At 32.9% G+C, this 20,724-nt stretch overlaps 3 protein-coding genes across 5 annotated transcripts in view; all 3 read right to left on the reverse strand.

Moving 5' to 3' along the window:
* The window catches only part of LOC108416077 (H-2 class I histocompatibility antigen, Q9 alpha chain-like), a 471,933-nt gene that overhangs the window by 201,292 nt on the left and 249,917 nt on the right, over positions 1 to 20,724 (reverse strand). The window lies entirely within an intron of this gene.
* The window catches only part of LOC108414327 (BOLA class I histocompatibility antigen, alpha chain BL3-7-like), a 138,534-nt gene that overhangs the window by 17,785 nt on the left and 100,025 nt on the right, over positions 1 to 20,724 (reverse strand). The window lies entirely within an intron of this gene.
* Positions 5,941 to 10,319, reverse strand: LOC108417165. Of its 2 annotated transcripts, none has more exons than XM_037531720.1 (7): positions 9,497 to 10,319; positions 8,894 to 8,965; positions 8,689 to 8,730; positions 8,428 to 8,469; positions 8,031 to 8,138; positions 7,754 to 7,785; positions 5,941 to 6,925 (listed from the first exon to the last, which is right to left on the reverse strand). In XM_037531720.1, the coding sequence occupies exons 1-7, from the start codon at positions 9,528 to 9,530 to the stop codon at positions 6,800 to 6,802; spliced, it is 456 nt and encodes a 151-aa protein (XP_037387617.1). In that variant the 5' UTR covers positions 9,531 to 10,319; the 3' UTR covers positions 5,941 to 6,799. The 2 variants fall into 2 exon arrangements, with proteins under 2 accessions (XP_037387617.1, XP_037387616.1); XM_037531719.1 differs by having other exon boundaries at positions 8,894 to 9,250; positions 9,497 to 10,299.

Genomic DNA, 20,724 nt, shown 5'->3' on the forward strand with positions numbered 1-20,724 from the left:
CTGTCCAAGGAATGTGCAACTACAACTGCTACCTCTCCTGTCTATTGTCTATTGACTGTTTTAGAATATATAGTTTCATAGTCCTTTTTCTTTATATTTAAGTTTTTTTTTCCCTTAAATCTGCACTTTATATATTTTAGCCTCATGTTTAAATTGTTTTGTATTTAGGAAGTGCTGTTGGATTGCTGCTCAATTTCATTGTACACTGTGCAATGATAATAAAAGCATCTTATCTTATCTTATCTTGGAGCTGATCACAGTTTCTGGGTTTTTGTTTGTCCACACTCTTTTTGAGGATTGACCACAGGTTCTCAACAGGATTGAGATCTGGGGAGTTTTCCGGCCATGTTTTGTTGACCAAGCCACTTGGTTATCACTTTTGCCTTGTGACATGGTGCTCCACCATGCTGGAACAAGCATTGTTCATCTCCAAATTGCTCCTGGATCATTGGGAGAAGCTGCTATTGGAGGATATTCTGATACCATTCCTTATTCATGGCAGTGTTCTTGGGCAAAATTTTGAGGGAATCCACTCCCCTGGATAAGAAGCAACCCCACACATGAATGGTCTCAGGATGCTTAACTGACACTGGCATGACACAGGACTCATGGTTTTCTCCAGACAATCATTTTTCCAGATGTCCCAAACAGTCTGAATGGGCTTCATCAGAGAAAATAACTTTACCCCAGACCTCTGCAGTCCAATCTCTATACTTGCTGCAGAATGTCAGTCTGTCCTTGATGTTTTTCTTGAAGTTGCTTCTTTACTGCCCTTCTTGACACCAAGCCATCCTCCAAAAGCCTTCATCTCACTGTGTGTTCAGATGCACTCACACCTGCCCACTGCCTTTCCTGAGCACGCTCTGCACTGGTGGTGACCCGATCTCGTAGCTGCATCCTCTTTAGGAGATGGTCCTGACGCTTGCTTGACTGTCTTGGGCGCCCTGAAGCCTTCTTCACTGCAATTGAACCACTCTCCTTGAAGTTCTTGATGAGTCGATAAATGGTTGATTGGGGTGCTATTCTACAAGCAGCAATGTCCTTGCCTGAGAAATCCTTTTGATGCAATGCAATGATGACTGCACGTGTTTCCTTGGAGGTAACCATGGTTAACAGAAGAAAACTTTAAAGCACCACTACCCTTTTACAGCAACCAATCTGCTCTTCTAATCAGCATGACAGAGTGATATCAGCTGTCTTGTGATGTTTGCAGGCCATTTTGTAGGGCTGGAATGCAGTAATTTTTGTGATAAGGTCATTTTTCATGGCAGGAAATGACTTAGCAATTAATTGTAATTCATCTGCTCACTCTTCACAATCTAGAGTTAATACAAATTGCCACCATAAGAACTGAGGCAGCAAACTTTGTGCCATTCTCAAAACTTTTGGCCACAACTAATATACATACACCCACACACACCCACACACCCCATTACAGCAACTGGAAATAGCAAAGGAAAACCAAATAAAACAAGGGCATCGATACTGCGTTACACCAGAGGATAGAAGAACATTCAAAAAGAGCATCAATGCCCTGATGTGAACTGTGTTCACATTCTAGCCATATCACTAAAGGAATAACTAAAGGAAAACGCTTGTTTTTTCCAGCCTTTAAACGATGAAAAACCCTTGATAATTGTAGTACAGACACCTTGGCAAAAGCAGCTTCTAAAAGAACTTTCGCATCTCATGATGTTCATGGACAACACCTACAAAAGCATGACCTCATATGGTAATATATTTCATGGACTTCTTCTGACTAATAGTAAACTATATAACTACGCGTCATTATCAAACTTCAGTGTTATTTTACACAGACGTCCCTCAAAATAACTGGTGTTCACGAATTGCCTGCGTATGTAAGCGCAAGACAGCAGCTCAGATCATTTCTGAGGGAGATCAGACTCACCAGATGACGCCAGATGAATATTAACCAGCAGAAACAGGCAGCACAAGCTCCATTTCTCCATCTCAACAGGTCACCTTGGCATCTCTATAGATATTTAAAGAGATATTCAGCATGTACTCAGCTCTGCTCTGGGCACCGAGAGCCTAGGACGAAACCAGGAAGTGGCCAGATCAGGAGGTTGCCAGATCATCTACATTTCCCCTTTTAGGGGAATTAACATCAAGATCAGTAAAATTTCTCTTTTTTGGAATTGTGTAATCATGCTATTTTAAATAATTTACAAGTTTTATATGTTACACCTTTAAAAAAGAATACTTCATCTGAATCCCTTTTCAATGTTGAATGTTTTTACTGATTGTTTTGTCCTGATCAGAGTCCAGATTTGAACCCTATAGAGAATCTTTGGTCTCACATTAGACACAAAGTAGCTCAGCAGTGTTTTTCAGCTGTTTGAAGCCGTCAATGCTGAGTGGATCAACACTGACTCTTCATTCTGTAAAAGACTGTCTGTAAATTTGCACACACAATGTCAGTCTGGGGCAGTCGTGGGCTGGAGGTTAGGGAACCGGAAGGTCGCCGGTTGATCCCCAGGGCTGACAGTCCATGACTGAGGTATCCTTGAGCAAGACACCTAACCCCCAACTGCTCCCCGGGTGCTGCGGATTGGGCTGCCCACCGGTCCGGGCAAGTGTGCTCACTGCCCCCTAGTGTGTGTGTGTTCACTAGTGTGTATGTAGTGTTTCACTTCATGGATGTGGAGTTGGAATTTCCCCGTTTGTGGGATTAAAAAAGAATCACTTAACACTTAAAGAAGCCAAAGGGAAAAGCTCTCCCACAGTAACTTACATGAACTTAATGCATCTATGTGATTTATTATTAAAGGCTTTAAAAGTTTCATATTTTGCCATTTTGGGCTTGGTCCATTTTTTCCCCCACACATTTACTTGCTAAAATGTAATAGATTAGAAAAAAATTCTATTCTAAGACATAGAATATAAATTGTGCCATAACTTTTGCACAGGTCATTTTATTTATTTTTTATTCAGTAAATAAACAGTAATGGTGTATTAAAATGTGCAGTGTGTGATGTTAAGGGTGAGTTAACATCTTTTCAATTTGACCAGAGATGCCCAAACCTTTGCAGTTGACTATGTATGAAAAGGTACATTCAGCAAAGAAAGAAAAAACAAATTAAATATTATTAAAAGGTATAAAAGGGTATACATTATAATTTTGTAATGTTACGCAGTTCTGCTTTATAAATTTTCTACCCACATCCATCCTTAGTGTACCACTCACACTGTTTACAACAGTGAGTTTCAAAATAAGTGATTTAACTCTATATGGCAACCCTGCATGTCTCCAGCCCACAGCTTTATAGATGCTAGCCTCCATCCAATCACATTTAGAGACACTGAGCAGTGTCACTTTACTAAGATGAAGTGAACTTTCCAAGTTGATTACAGAACTGAAAGTAGAGCAGTAGAGGGAGTGGTTGGTCTCCCATTTTCATCGACATCTTCACGTAGTAAAGAAAATCAGTAACAAACTAACCATAAACAGGTGCCCAGACATGTGGACCTGAACTGCCATCATGTTGGTAGTGACTACAATACATTGTAGCTTTGTAAAATGGCCACTGAGTTTATCTACAAAGAGGGTGTAGGTAATTACCTAGACACTGAGCTGATACATTTACTGTTCAAACTGAGTTCAGAGGTTACTGCATGGACCATTTAAACAAGATGTATTTACCTTTTACAGTTAGATGTAAACTGTACTTATTTTTTTTTTTTTTTACACACATCAGTGTCACTGCTAGGTTGTGAGTGGACCACCACCCGAAAATATCCAGCCAAGAATATCTTTGTGGTCACAAATTGACCATTGACAAAGGGCTATAGGGACCTGCTCTTTGTGATCTATTTGCCCTGGAAACTTTGGTTTCCGCACTTCATTGCCTTGATCAGATGCGTTGTACTAGGGTTGGAGCTAAACTCTGTAGGACAACAGACTACCAGGACCATGGCCAGGCCCCCCTGCTCTAGCCCTTAATCAGTGGTTAGAATTGTTAGAATGGCCACAGGACTAGGATGAGTATTATAAATTTTGCAGGGGGCAAAAATATAAGCAGTAATCTATGAGCACATGCCACCAGTATGGCAAACACAGATCGACAAGGTGGTGAAAAAGAACTTTACATTGCATGTGCTGGATTAAAAATTTGTCATTAATGCCTTTTTGCAGTAGGTTTGATATGGGTTTTTTTCCATTTAATTTTTCATTTAAAAAAAGTTTTTAAAGAAACCTGATTTAATAAAAATATCCATCCATCCATTATCTTCCGCTTCTCCGGGGTTCGGCTTAGAGCTATGCTCATGACCGTGACGTTGCTGAAAGGAACCATCCTAAAAACTGGAAGAGCTTTATTAATGTCTATTAATGTCACTATTGTCACAGTCAGGTATGATTTGCTTACAACTTTTGAGGTCTGATTTGAATGGCCAAGCCAGGTGTTATGCTGTTACCAAAGAACAGAATATCTGGCTGCTTCTGCTGTGACTCAAACTGAGACAAAGACACAGCAACTTGTGTCTCTTTCTCTGCCCTTATGAAGGCCCTGGCCCTCTGCCCAGGTGTAGAACAATGGGCTTGATTGAACATGGGAGGAGCCCCTTATCTCCCTCTGGTGGCAGGAGCACCATGGCCGTGGAGCCAGCCCTTATACATTTCCTCTTATGTTAGAGAATCTCTTGTAGTAAACTGTAGGAAACTGTTTTTAGGATCATTCAGTTAAATCCTACACTCTTAAAGAAGATGGTTCTTCAAGATTGTTGGATAAAATGCTGTAGATGGTTCCATATAGAACCTTTTTGGGTTCTATATACCACCCAAAAGGTGGTAGAATATTCTATTGTTACAGTGTATAGCACATTAATGCACTTTTTCCATCAATCTGAAGAACCCTTGTATAATACAAAGAAACTTTTAATCATGCAAAGGGCTCTTTGAGTGTTCATGACTTTATGTAGAACCATTTTCTTTACTTGCATGAGAGTTGGCAGCCTTGTATGAATAGAAAGGCATTAATGGTATCATCAGAATAAATTAGCAAAGAATGAATTCCGGATATGCATAGTACGCAAGCATGAGCATAGTGACAAGCATTCAGTAAATCACTGCTAAATCCACTTTTAATTTCTCACAAACTTCACAAAACTGGTCAATATAGAAAAAATAAACAGTACAAAAATCTAATTATACACTGACAATTTTAAACCAAAATATAGAAACTGTTTAAGAGTAAAACAGTAGGATGTTCCTATGCTTCCTTTGGTAACTGCATGATGACATCAGCCAGTCCTATTACATAAACTAGGTATAGAAGATTGTCAGTAGGTGGCGCCAGTGTACAAGAACAGAATATCAAAACACACACTGTCCATGGGACATTACACTGAGTGACTTCTATAACTTAAACATTAACATTAATGCCTTGCAAAAAGTTTTATTTTGTTTGTGATTTTCATCTTTGCCTCACCCTACCTCTTATTTTCTCCTTATTTTCGAATGGAGCTGTTATGGTGCAAGTAAAATTTCTGAGAAATCTGTCAATGCAGTGTATCGTATTGTATCGTATTTACTTGATTCAAATGTTAAACAGAAGAAACAACATACTTTCTCATGAATGAATGAATACAACAGCTCAGTTTTGTATTTCAGTTTTACTTTCAGCAGTATCTGCTCAGGTACATTTTTCATTCATCAAAGTACAAACAGTGTAAATGTTCCCTCAAAGGTACACCAGTGGTCTCATTGTGCACCTTAAATCAGTTTGTCCAGGTGAAAAGTTGGTATTTGTTCCTTTTCATAACCGAATGTTAACCAAATTAATAAAAGCCTGGAGGCGAGGCGGGGTGTGTGGAGTCAGTAAAGCTTAGAACAGATCATTTCAGTGGATTATGGTTCAGTTATTCCCTGAGTAAAGGTACTGAGATGGGGCCTTGAGGGTCCAACACCAGTGACAGGAGTTTAGAGAGAGTTTAGTGTCTTTATTTCTGAGAGTGAACACTTCAATATCGCAAAGTAGAACATTATTAAACACTGTTTTATTTTATCTTTTGCCACCTCAATAAACACACTGGGTCTGAACTGGCCACCCCGTTTTGACAGTGGCTGCGCCACTACCAAGGACATAAACTAACAGGGTAAAAAAGGTTTACTTTGATTCCAGGTTGACTTTAAATAAAGCAGAGTAAAGCAGCCACATCCAACCATTCATATAAAGACCAATCATTTCAGTAAACAACTGGATGTAAGTAACACTAAAATCAAAAAGATGCATATAGTGATCTATACTCCTTTAAAACATACAGTGCTAAACAGCTATTATACAACAATGATGATTATGGTAACATGATAAACATTCAAAGGCCAAGAGTTAGTTACACTAACAGACTAGCAGACTAAGCTACAGTATGCAAAAGTTTGGGGGCTTTTGGTCAGATTATGCTGTTCAGAATTGGTTGTTGATATAAATAGGTTTACATATCTTCTACAGAGAACACACTTCTGCACATTTTTAAATTACTGTATATTTACTGAATTTAACACATTGGGAAAAAAATGAAATTTAAATATATCTTATAGAACAGCCTGAATCTCACCTTACTGTTATCTCTAGGCAGTTTAAATTTAAAGGTTGTCTTATTTTATTTTAATTTGTACATTGCATTAGTTGATTAATTAATTTATCTGATTTTATTTGCTTTATTTACTACTAAGATTTACATTATATTATTGATCGTGTTGTTTTATTGCTTTTACTTATTATGACCATTAATACTTATTTCAATTTCCTGAAGAGCTGGTTCTAGCTGGTTAGTAACCTTAGCGAATGTTACTTACAGAAGAATAAACAACATTAGGATCAACCACAGTTACATTTTTCTCGGATCTCTTGTTTCTCTTGTTGAAGTGCAGAGCAGCGTAGTTCACCGCTTCACCATCCTGGACCTGCAGTGCACAGTTAAAGAAGGATATAAACTATTAAAGTAATGAAGTGTATCAGGCTTGATAAAATGGTATATATGATATTGATATGATATTGGGCTCTAATACACATGTAGCTGTTTACTGTCTGAAAGTACTATCAGAAGGCTCCATGTGTTTCAACGGAGCCCTGGCTGAAAAGAGAAGGTTCTGTGTGCGTCGACGGAGCCCGAGCTTGGGGCTCTAGGATCCCAAAGGAGAGAGATGGCCCCTCGCTTTAGAATAAGCTGAAGCTATTATAATAGGAACCAGATGTGAACTATACCTTAAAGACAAAAACAACTGGGGTATAAATTTCTGCTCCTGAAGAGCCTGGGCAGAGAACATTTGGCACGTTTCTCTCCAAGCTGATTCGCGAAAGCTTGAGCCTGACTTCGATCTCTAAATGCAAATAAACTTCTTTTTTATGCAAGAGACGGGTGTCACCGAAGAGTTACTTCCTTCACCTTCACAGCATCGCAACAGAAAATAAACTACAGTAACTTTATAAACACTCAAAAGAGGACCAAAGTATGTATTGTAGGAAAAGGCATATTAAACACCAACAGAACTATTCATTTATAGTTTGACCAAAACTCACTGGACTGTGTTCATTATTTGCAAAATCATTACATAATAATTTAAACTACGTAGTTCTCAGTAGCAATAAATATATAAATAACAAAAATATGCTAATAAAACATGTTGAATTGACAAATGATAAAGTATAAAAATAATGTATATTTTAAGGTTCTGATCTGTTCTTGTTCTTTAATAAATTGGTGGAACTGAATGTCTTTGTGTGAAACTTACCTCATTCTCTTGTTTCAGTTTAGCATCACAATCTGTTGAAACCATTAAAGATCACACAGTTAGTTTTCCTTTGTGTGCTCCTTTCTCACTTATTTAGATACATCAATCCAATATATAGAACACATGTTTTTAAATACCTTTTTAAATATAAAAGCTGAGAAAAACAGATATACTGACTGTATATTTGAAAGTTAAATTATATTATATTCTGTTCATTACATTATCCTCATGATTTTGTTAGATGACCTCATTTGAATGGTTAAAAGCCATATTTTACCATCTCTCTGTTTTCTGTTGCACTGAACAATCAACAGAATCAGTAGAACTGCAGTCACAGCCCCGAGCACCACAGTCAGTATGAAGAAGACATCTGATGTGAATCCAGCTTAAAAAACGAAAGACACACTTTATTTAGATGGTTCCTCATAGATGAACTACAGATACACAAATCATTAAAAAACATTCTGGTTCTACTTAAAAACGTACTGAGCATCTACAAAGCATCTACAGTGGACCATCCAAATAAAGCTGTGTCAGATTCAGGTGAGTAATGTCCAGTTCCATCCGTGATAAATACAACAAAATCCAAACGCTGGTGCAACGATCAAATTCCTGTATCCCAATAGTAACATGTGGAGGAGCAAACCTAATGATGAATGTAGTAAAAGACAAACCTTCAGATCTGCCTGGTGCCTTGGAGGATGTTTTGTTTCTCTCTGAAAAAAACATGCTTGTTCTATAATTTTACATATCATAAAATAAAATCATATGTCATTGTTTTATAGCTTCTAATGCTTTTTATTTAAAACCTTCTCATTGTTGCTAATGACTGCTGACAGAACAGTAAGTCACAATAAACGAAGTAGAATCCACATCACTAAACGTGTGTTAATGAAATAATGAGAGCCTTATGATCGATACGGTAAGAGACAAACCTTCAGATGTCTCTGGTTCAATGGAAGTTGTTTCTTTTTTCTCTGAAAAATAAATGATTTTATCATCATAATTTATCATTGATCATTTTACATAATATAATCTTATCATATATTGTTATTTTACACAATACATTTTACTCAACAACTTCAACTGTTTCATTAATGATAACATACATTTATGTCTAATGTGTAATGAAACACATACCTTTAATGTGTAAATATGTTGTGGTGCTGAAGATCATGTATTTTTCCTCCAGGCTGCTGCAGTAATAGAGTCCTGAGTCAGAGAGAGTAACTGCAGTTATAGTGAGAGAGGAGAACGTGGAGTTCACTCTCATCACTGACCTCTCACTCTCAGAGATGAAGAAACAGGGATTAGAGGATGATGATACTGAGTAATATCTACATGCAATATAATCTGGTGTAGATCTGCATGTTTGCTTGTGCCAGAATATATAATCTGAATAACTCAGGCTGTACTGACACCAGAGAGTGACATCATCACCAGGTTCTGCTTCTACAGTTAAACCAGCCTGAGAGCTCAAACTCACTGACAGCACACCTGAAACACACAACATGCAGTACATTTGAAGTAGTCTTGAAGTGCCACAGTTTAAGCTCAGTATGTTTATTTGTACTATTTGTTTTCTTCAGTATTTAGCAGTGCTCTCAGTAGCCACTGTATAACTTAGTTCCTCTCATTTCAGGACACTGAGTCTGAATAATCACTTGTTTCAGGTTCACTCATTAAACCTGGATTACATTTCAAAGTGTTCTTATAAGATTTAATAAGCTGAGAAACACTTACCGATGAACCAGAGCAGCAGAGCCATCACTGACATGAGACTTGTCACAGTTAGTATTTGTGTTAATACGACAGAGGAGGTCTCACTGTCCTGTTACATGGTGCTTCTTTACATTGAGTAGGCGGAGCTCGACAGCTATGGTCATACCACAGGGACACGGGCAAGAGGATAAGAAGCTGAAAACGTTTGCAGTGTTGGTGAGGTTCCCAGTCTGTTTATGCTTTTCTGCTCATGATTTTCATCCACATTTGTCAGGCTGTAGATTATGGTTATAGTTACTGGAAACAGTTTAATGAACAGGTAACGCACTTACATCCATCTCAGGCTTCCATTTGAGCTGCTTTTCAAAATGACTGCAGCTGTCAGACATCTCTGAATGTCCCCTGCACTCAAGAGCTCAGCAGTGGATTTGGAATGAAGCCAAGATGAGATTTAGGTGCACAATTTCAGGTTTAATTCTAGGAAACTAACGCAGATGCAGTTACAAGATGAAATATAAAGAAGAACAGAGGCAGTAGAAATAAAAATAAAATAAAAATTTAAAACTCAGTGAACGGCAGAATGCAGAATAACATGGTTGTGGTTTTACACGTCCTAGTAAATATTGAGAATGGGCTGTTTAGAAGCTACAAAAATGTATGTGAAATGCAGAAATGCAAAACTAAAGAAAGCAGTGATTTGTGAATCCATTTTGGCCTGAATTTAAACAAAAATGAAAGTAATTGACCTTCAGTCCTCTCAGATGCATTAAAAACCGGCATGCATGTGATAGAGATCAACACATGGATATACTTTATATACTTTCACAAAACAGCATCAATGAACACGCTCCATCACTGAACCCACAAATGCAAGACAGTACTGGACACAGTGTAAGTCATGTGTGAGAAACAGTGCTGACCCCTCTGGAGCTCATCTGAAATGAATAGTGCTCAGTGGAAAGGTGCACTGATAGGGAGGGATTAGTGAACAGCCAGACTGTCAGCATATGCTGCCTTTTAGATGGTGTATTTTTAGGAGTCGTCCCAGTTTATTTCAATATTGCAGCACCAAAAAACTTTCTACAGGTGTTACAACAGCATGGCAGTGTAATCAGAGAGTGTGTGTGTGACTATAGGAAATATAGGATATAAAGTGTGTGTTACTATAGGAAATATAGGATTTAAAGTGTGTGTTACTATAGGAAATATAGGATATAAAGTGTGTGTTACTATAGGAAATATAGGATATAAAGTGTTTGTGATATAGGAAATATAGAATACAAAGTGTGTGTTACTATAGGAAATATAGGATATAAAGTGTGTGTGATATAGGAAATATAGGATATAAAGTGTGTGTGATATAGGAAATATAGGATATAAAGTGTTTGTGATATAGGAAATATAGGATATAAAGTGTGTGTGATATAGGAAATATAGGATATAAAGTGTGTGTGATATAGGAAATATAGGATATAAAGTGTGTGTGACTATAGGAAATATAGGCTATAAAGTGTGTGTTACTATAGGAAATATAGGATATAAAGTGTGTGTGATATAGGAAATATAGGATATAAAGTGTGTGTGATATAGGAAATATAGGATATAAAGTGTTTGTGATATAGGAAATATAGGATATAAAGTGTGTGTGATATAGGAAATATAGGATATAAAGTGTGTGTGATATAGGAAATATAGGATATAAAGTGTGTGTGACTATAGGAAATATAGGCTATAAAGTGTGTGTTACTATAGGAAATATAGGATATAAAGTGTGTGTGATATAGGAAATATAGGATATAAAGTGTGTGTGACTATAGGAAATATAGGATATAAAGTGTGTGTTACTATAGGAAATATAGGATATAAAGTGTGTGTTACTATAGGAAATATAGGATATAAAGTGTGTGTGATATAGGAAATATAGGCTATAAAGTGTGTGTTACTATAGGAAATATAGGATATAAAGTGTGTGATATAGGAAATAGAGGATATAAAGTGTGTGTTACTATAGGAAATATAGGATATAAAGTGTGTGTTACTATAGGAAATATAGGATATAAAGTGTGTGTGATATAGGAAATATAGGCTATAAAGTGTGTGTTACTATAGGAAATATAGGATATAAAGTGTGTGTTACTATAGGAAATATAGGATATAAAGTGTGTGTGATATAGGAAATATAGGATATAAAGTGTGTGTTACTATAGGAAATATAGGATATAAAGTGTGTGTTACTATAGGAAATATAGGATATAAAGTGTGTGTGATATAGGAAATATAGGATATAAAGTGTGTGTTACTATAGGAAATATAGGATATAAAGTGTGTGTTACTATAGGAAATATAGGATATAAAGTGTGTGTGATATAGGAAATATAGGATATAAAGTGTGTGTGATATAGGAAATATAGGATTTAAAGTGTGTGTGATATAGGAAATATAGGATATAAAGTGTGTGTTACTATAGGAAATATAGGATATAAAGTGTGTGTGTGATATAGGAAATATAGGATATAAAGTGTGTGTTACTATAGGAAATATAGGATATAAAGTGTGTGTTACTGTAGGAAATATAGGATATAAAGGGTGTGTTACTGTAGGAAATATAGGATATAAAGGGTGTGTGACTATAGGAAATATAGGATATAAAGTGTTTGTGATATAGGAAATATAGGATATAAAGTGTGTGTTACTATAGGAAATATAGGATATAAAGTGTTTGTGATATAGGAAATATAGGATATAAAGTGTTTGTGATATAGGAAATATAGGATATAAAGTGTGTGTTACTATAGGAAATATAGGATATAAAGTGTTTGTGATATAGGAAATATAGGATATAAAGTGTGTGTGATATAGGAAATATAGGATATAAAGTGTTTGTGACTATAGGAAATATAGAATATAAAGTGTGTGTGATATAGGAAATATAGAATATAAAGTGTGTGTGATATAGGAAATATAGAATATAAAGTGTGTGTGACTATAGGAAATATAGGATATAAAGTGTTTGTGATATAGGAAATATAGGATATAAAGTGTGTGTGATATAGGAAATATAGAATATAAAGTGTGTGTTACTATAGGAAATATAGGATATAAAGTGTGTGTGATATAGGAAATATAGGATATAAAGTGTGTGTGATATAGGAAATATAGGATATAAAGTGTTTGTGATATAGGAAATATAGGATATAAAGTGTGTGTGATATAGGAAATATAGGATATAAAGTGTGTGTGATATAGGAAATATAGGATATAAAGTGTGTGTGACTATAGGAAATATAGGCTATAAAGTGTGTGTTACTATAGGAAATATAGGATATAAAGTGTGTGTGATATAGGAAATATAGGATATAAAGTGTGTGTGACTATAGGAAATATAGGATATAAAGTGTGTGTTACTGTAGGAAATATAGGATATAAAGTGTGTGTTACTATAGGAAATATAGGATATAAAGTGTGTGATATAGGAAATATAGGATATAAAGTGTGTGTTACTATAGGAAATATAGGATATAAAGTGTGTGTGATATAGGAAATATAGGCTATAAAGTGTGTGTTACTATAGGAAATATAGGATATAAAGTGTGTGTGATATAGGAAATAGAGGATATAAAGTGTGTGTTACTATAGGAAATATAGGATATAAAGTGTGTGTTACTATAGGAAATATAGGATATAAAGTGTGTGTGATATAGGAAATATAGGATATAAAGTGTGTGTTACTATAGGAAATATAGGATATAAAGTGTGTGTTACTGTAGGAAATATAGGATATAAAGTGTGTGTGATATAGGAAATATAGGATATAAAGTGTGTGTTACTATAGGAAATATAGGATATAAAGTGTGTGTTACTATAGGAAATATAGGATATAAAGTGTGTGTGATATAGGAAATATAGGATATAAAGTGTGTGTTACTATAGGAAATATAGGATATAAAGTGTGTGTGATATAGGAAATATAGGATATAAAGTGTGTGTGACTATAGGAAATATAGGATATAAAGTGTGTGTTACTATAGGAAATATAGTATATAAAGTGTGTGTGTGATATAGGAAATATAGGATATAAAGTGTGTGTTACTATAGGAAATATAGGATATAAAGTGTGTGTTACTGTAGGAAATATAGGATATAAAGGGTGTGTTACTGTAGGAAATATAGGATATAAAGGGTGTGTGACTATAGGAAATATAGGATATAAAGTGTTTGTGATATAGGAAATATAGGATATAAAGTGTGTGTTACTATAGGAAATATAGGATATAAAGTGTTTGTGATATAGGAAATATAGGATATAAAGTGTTTGTGATATAGGAAATATAGGATATAAAGTGTGTGTTACTATAGGAAATATAGGATATAAAGTGTTTGTGATATAGGAAATATAGGATATAAAGTGTGTGTGATATAGGAAATATAGGATATAAAGTGTTTGTGACTATAGGAAATATAGAATATAAAGTGTGTGTGATATAGGAAATATAGAATATAAAGTGTGTGTGATATAGGAAATATAGAATATAAAGTGTGTGTGACTATAGGAAATATAGGATATAAAGTGTTTGTGATATAGGAAATATAGGATATAAAGTGTTTGTGATATAGGAAATATAGGATATAAAGTGTGTGTGATATAGGAAATATAGGATATAAAGTGTGTGTGACTATAGGAAATATAGGATATAAAGTGTTTGTGACTATAGGAAATATAGAGTATAAAGTGTGTGTGATATAGGAAATATAGGATATAAAGTGTGTGTGATATAGGAAATATAGAGTATAAAGTGTGTGTTACTATAGGAAATATAGGATATAAAGTGTGTGTGACTATAGGAAATATAGGATATAAAGTGTTTGTGATATAGGAAATATAGGATATAAAGTGTGTGTGATATAGGAAATATAGGATATAAAGTGTGTGTGACTATAGGAAATATAGGATATAAAGTGTTTGTGACTATAGGAAATATAGGATATAAAGTGTTTGTGATATAGGAAATATAGGATATAAAGTGTGTGTGATATAGGAATATAGGATATAAAGTCTGTGTGATATAGGAAATATAGTTTATAAAGTGTGTGTGATATAGGAAATATAGGATATAATGTGTGTGTGATATAGGAAATATAGGATATAAAGTGTTTGTGATATAGGAAATATAGGATATAAAGTGTTTGTGATATAGGAAATATAGGATATAAAGTGTGTGTGATATAGGAAATATAGGATATAAAGTGTGTGTTACTATAGGAAATATAGGATATAAAGTGTGTGTGATATAGGAAATATAGGATATAAAGTGTGTGTGATATAGGAAATATAGGATATAAAGTGTGTGTGACTATAGGAAATATAGGATATAAAGTGTGTGTGATATAGGAAATATAGGATATAAAGTGTGTGTTACTATAGGAAATATAGGATATAAAGTGTGTGTGATATAGGAAATATAGGATATAAAGTGTGTGTGATATAGGAAATATAGGATATAAAGTGTTTGTGATATAGGAAATATAGGATATAAAGTGTTTGTGATATAGGAAATATAGGATATAAAGTGTGTGTGATATAGGAAATATAGAATATAAAGTGTGTGTGATATAGGAAATATAGGATAAAAAGTGTGTGTTACTATAGGAAATATAGGATATAAAGTGTGTGTGATATAGGAAATATAGGATATAAAGTGTGTGTTACTATAGGAAATATAGGATATAAAGTGTGTGTGATATAGGAAATATAGGATATAAAGTGTGTGTGATATAGGAAATATAGGATATAAAGTGTTTGTGATATAGGAAATATAGGATATAAAGTGTTTGTGATATAGGAAATATAGGATATAAAGTGTGTGTGATATAGGAAATATAGAATATAAAGTGTGTGTTACTATAGGAAATATAGGATATAAAGTGTGTGTGATATAGGAAATATAGAATATAAAGTGTGTGTTACTATAGGAAATATAGGATATAAAGTGTGTGTGATATAGGAAATATAGGCTATAAAGTGTGTGTTACTATAGGAAATATAGGATATAAAGTGTGTGTGATATAGGAAATATAGGATATAAAGTGTGTGTGACTATAGGAAATATAGGATATAAAGTGTGTGTTACTATAGGAAATATAGGATATAAAGTGTGTGTGATATAGGAAATATAGGATATAAAGTGTGTGTTACTATAGGAAATATAGAGTATAAAGTGTGTGTGACTATAGGAAATATAGAGTATAAAGTGTGTGTGATATAGGAAATATAGGATATAAAGTGTGTGTGATATAGGAAATATAGAATATAAAGTGTGTGTGATATAGGAAATATAGGATATAAAGTGTGTGTGATATAGGAAATATAGGATATAAAGTGTTTGTGATATAGGAAATATAGGATATAAAGTGTGTGTGATATAGGAAATATAGGATATAAAGTGTGTGTTACTATAGGAAATATAGGATATAAAGTGTGTGTTACTATAGGAAATATAGGATATAAAGTGTGTGTGATATAGGAAATATAGGCTATAAAGTGTGTGTTACTATAGGAAATATAGGATATAAAGTGTGTGTGATATAGGAAATATAGGATATAAAGTGGGTGTTACTGTAGGAAATATAGGATATAAAGTGTGTGTTACTATAGGAAATATAGGATATAAAGTGTTTGTGATATAGGAAATATAGGATATAAAGTGTGATATAGGAAATATAGGATATAAAGTGTGTGTTACTATAGGAAATATAGGATATAAAGTGTGTGTGATATAGGAAATATAGGATATAAAGTGTGTGTGACTATAGGAAATATAGGATATAAAGTGTGTGTTACTATAGGAAATATAGTATATAAAGTGTGTGTGATAAAGGAAATATAGGATATAAAGTGTGTGTGACTATAGGAAATATAGGATATAAAGTGTGTGTTACTGTAGGAAATATAGGATATAAAGTGTGTGTTACTGTAGGAAATATAGGATATAAAGGGTGTGTGACTATAGGAAATATAGGATATAAAGTGTTTGTGATATAGGAAATATAGGATATAAAGTGTGTGTTACTATAGGAAATATAGGATATAAAGTGTTTGTGATATAGGAAATATAGGATATAAAGTGTTTGTGATATAGGAAATATAGGATATAAAGTGTGTGTTACTATAGGAAATATAGGATATAAAGTGTTTGTGATATAGGAAATATAGGATATAAAGTGTGTGTGATATAGGAAATATAGAATATAAAGTGTGTGTGACTATAGGAAATATAGGATATAAAGTGTTTGTGATATAGGAAATATAGGATATAAAGTGTTTGTGATATAGGAAATATAGGATATAAAGTGTGTGTGATATAGGAAATATAGGATATAAAGTGTGTGTGACTATAGGAAATATAGGATATAAAGTGTTTGTGACTATAGGAAATATAGAGTATAAAGTGTGTGTGATATAGGAAATATAGGATATAAAGTGTTTGTGATATAGGAAATATAGGATATAAAGTGTGTGTGATATAGGAAATATAGGATATAAAGTCTGTGTGATATAGGAAATATAGGATATAAAGTGTTTGTGATATAGGAAATATAGGATATAAAGTGTGTGTTACTATAGGAAATATAGGATATAAAGTGTTTGTGATGTAGGAAATATAGGATATAAAGTGTTTGTGATATAGGAAATATAGGATATAAAGTGTGTGTTACTATAGGAAATATAGGATATAAAGTGTGTGTTACTATAGGAAATATAGGATATAAAGTGTTTGTGATATAGGAAATATAGGATATAAAGTGTGTGTGATATAGGAAATATAGTATATAAAGTGTTTGTGATATAGGAAATATAGGATATAAAGTGTGTGTGATATAGGAAATATAGTATATAAAGTGTGTGTTACTATAGGAAATATAGGATATAAAGTGTGTGTTACTATAGGAAATATAGGATATAAAGTGTTTGTGATATAGGAAATATAGGATATAAAGTGTTTGTGATATAGGAAATATAGGATATAAAGTGTGTGTTACTATAGGAAATATAGGATATAAAGTGTGTGTTACTATAGGAAATATAGGATATAAAGTGTTTGTGATATAGGAAATATAGGATATAAAGTGTGTGTGATATAGGAAATATAGGATATAAAGTGTTTGTGATATAGGAAATATAGGATATAAAGTGTGTGTGATATAGGAAATATAGGATATAAAGTGTGTGTTACTATAGGAAAAATAGGATATAAAGTGTGTGTGATATAGGAAATATAGGCTATAAAGTGTGTGTTACTATAGGAAATATAGGATATAAAGTGTGTGTGATATAGGAAATATAGGATATAAAGTCTGTGTGATATAGGAAATATAGGATTTAAAGTGTGTGTGATATAGGAAATATAGGATATAAAGTGTGTGTGATATAGGAAATATAGGATATAAAGTGTGTGTTACTATAGGAAATATAGGATATAAAGTGTGTGTGATATAGGAAATATAGGCTATAAAGTGTGTGTTACTATAGGAAATATAGTATTTAAAGTGTGTGTGTTATAGGAAATATAGGATATAAAGTGTGTGTGATATAGGAAATATAGGATTTAAAGTGTGTGTGATATAGGAAATATAGGATATAAAGTGTGTGTTACTATAGGAAATATAGGATATAAAGTGTGTGTGATATAGGAAATATAGGATATAAAGTGTGTGTTACTATAGGAAATATAGGATATAAAGTGTGTGTGATATAGGAAATATAGGATATAAAGTGTGTGTTACTATAGGAAATATAGGATATAAAGTGTGTGTGATATAGGAAATATAGTATTTAAAGTGTGTGTGATATAGGAAATATAGTATTTAAAGTGTGTGTGATATAGGAAATATAGTATTTAAAGTGTGTGTGATATAGGAAATATAGTATTTAAAGTGTTTGTGATATAGGAAATATAGGATATAAAGTGTTTGTGATATAGGAAATATAGGATATAAAGTGTGTGTGATATAGGAAATATAGTATTTAAAGTGTGTGTGATATAGGAAATATAGGATATAAAGTGTGTGTGATATAGGAAATATAGGATATAATGTGTGTGTGATATAGGAAATATAGGATATAAAGTGTGTGTTACTATAGGAAATATAGGATATAAAGTGTGTGTGATATAGGAAATATAGGATATAAAGTGTGTGATATAGGAAATATAGGATATAAAGTGTGTGTGATATAGGAAATATAGGATATAAAGTGTGTGATATAGGAAATATAGGATATAAAGTGTGTGTGATATAGGAAATATAGGATATAAAGTGTGTGTGATATAGGAAATATAGAATATAAACTGTGTGTGATATAGGAAATATAGGATAAAAAGTGTGTGTTACTATAGGAAATATAGGATATAAAGTGTGTGTGATATAGGAAATATAGGATATAAAGTGTGTGTTACTATAGGAAATATAGGATATAAAGTGTGTGTGATATAGGAAATATAGGATATAAAGTGTGTGTGATATAGGAAATATAGGATATAAAGTGTTTGTGATATAGGAAAAATAGGATATAAAGTGTTTGTGATATAGGAAATATAGGATATAAAGTGTGTGTGATATAGGAAATATAGAATATAAAGTGTGTGTTACTATAGGAAATATAGGATATAAAGTGTGTGTTACTATAGGAAATATAGGATATAAAGTGTGTGTGATATGGGAAATATAGAATATAAAGTGTGTGTTACTATAGGAAATATAGGATATAAAGTGTGTGTGATATAGGAAATATAGGCTATAAAGTGTGTGTTACTATAGGAAATATAGGATATAAAGTGTGTGTGATATAGGAAATATAGGATATAAAGTGTGTGTGACTATAGGAAATATAGGATATAAAGTGTGTGTGATATAGGAAATATAGGATATAAAGTGTGTGTTACTATAGGAAATATAGGATATAAAGTGTGTGTTACTATAGGAAATATAGGATATAAAGTGTGTGTGATATAGGAAATATAGGCTATAAAGTGTGTGTTACTATAGGAAATATAGGATATAAAGTGTGTGTGATATAGGAAAAATAGGATATAAAGTGTGTGTTACTGTAGGAAATATAGGATATAAAGTGTGTGTTACTATAGGAAATATAGGATATAAAGTGTTTGTGATATAGGAAATATAGGATATAAAGTGTGATATAGGAAATATAGGATATAAAGTGTGTGTTACTATAGGAAATATAGGATATAAAGTGTGTGTGATATAGGAAATATAGGATATAAAGTGTGTGTGACTATAGGAAATATAGGATATAAAGTGTGTGTTACTATAGGAAATATAGTATATAAAGTGTGTGTGATATAGGAAATATAGGATATAAAGTGTGTGTGACTATAGGAAATATAGGATATAAAGTGTGTGTGACTATAGGAAATATAGGATATAAAGTGTGTGTGACTATAGGAAATATAGGATATAAAGTGTGTGTTACTGTAGGAAATATAGGATATAAAGTGTGTGTTACTGTAGGAAATATAGGATATAAAGGGTGTGTGACTATAGGAAATATAGGATATAAAGTGTTTGTGATATAGGAAATATAGGATATAAATTGTGTGTTACTATAGGAAATATAGGATATAAAGTGTTTGTGATATAGGAAATATAGGATATAAAGTGTTTGTGATATAGGAAATATAGGATATAAAGTGTGTGTTACTATAGGAAATATAGGATATAAAGTGTTTGTGATATAGGAAATATAGGATATAAAGTGTGTGTGATATAGGAAATATAGAATATAAAGTGTGTGTGACTATAGGAAATATAGGATATAAAGTGTTTGTGATATAGGAAATATAGGATATAAAGTGTTTGTGATATAGGAAATATAGGATATAAAGTGTGTGTGATATAGGAAATATAGGATATAAAGTGTGTGTGACTATAGGAAATATAGGATATAAAGTGTTTGTGATATAGGAAATATAGGATATAAAGTGTTTGTGATATAGGAAATATAGGATATAAAGTGTGTGTGATATAGGAAATATAGGATATAAAGTCTGTGTGATATAGGAAATATAGGATATAAAGTGTTTGTGATATAGGAAATATAGGATATAAAGTGTGTGTGATATAGGAAATATAGGATATAAAGTGTGTGTTACTATAGGAAATATAGGATATAAAGTGTTTGTGATGTAGGAAATATAGGATATAAAGTGTTTGTGATATAGGAAATATAGGAT

The sequence above is a fragment of the Pygocentrus nattereri genome, chromosome 20, assembly GCF_015220715.1.
Source record: "Pygocentrus nattereri isolate fPygNat1 chromosome 20, fPygNat1.pri, whole genome shotgun sequence".
Taxonomy (NCBI): Eukaryota; Metazoa; Chordata; class Actinopteri; order Characiformes; family Serrasalmidae; genus Pygocentrus; species Pygocentrus nattereri.

Bases quoted from the DNA above. Each gene is read 5' to 3' on its own strand.
- LOC108417165 (XM_037531719.1), bottom strand. From the start codon at position 9,530: ATGTCAGTGATGGCTCTGCTGCTCTGGTTCATCG. The intron at 7,786-8,030 runs GTAAAATATGGC...TGGTTTCAACAG, and splicing joins CAACAGAAAACAGAGAGATG to ATTGTGATGCTAAACTGAAA. The intron at 6,926-7,753 runs GTAAGTTTCACA...TGTGCACTGCAG, and splicing joins AACTGAAACAAGAGAATGAG to GTCCAGGATGGTGAAGCGGT.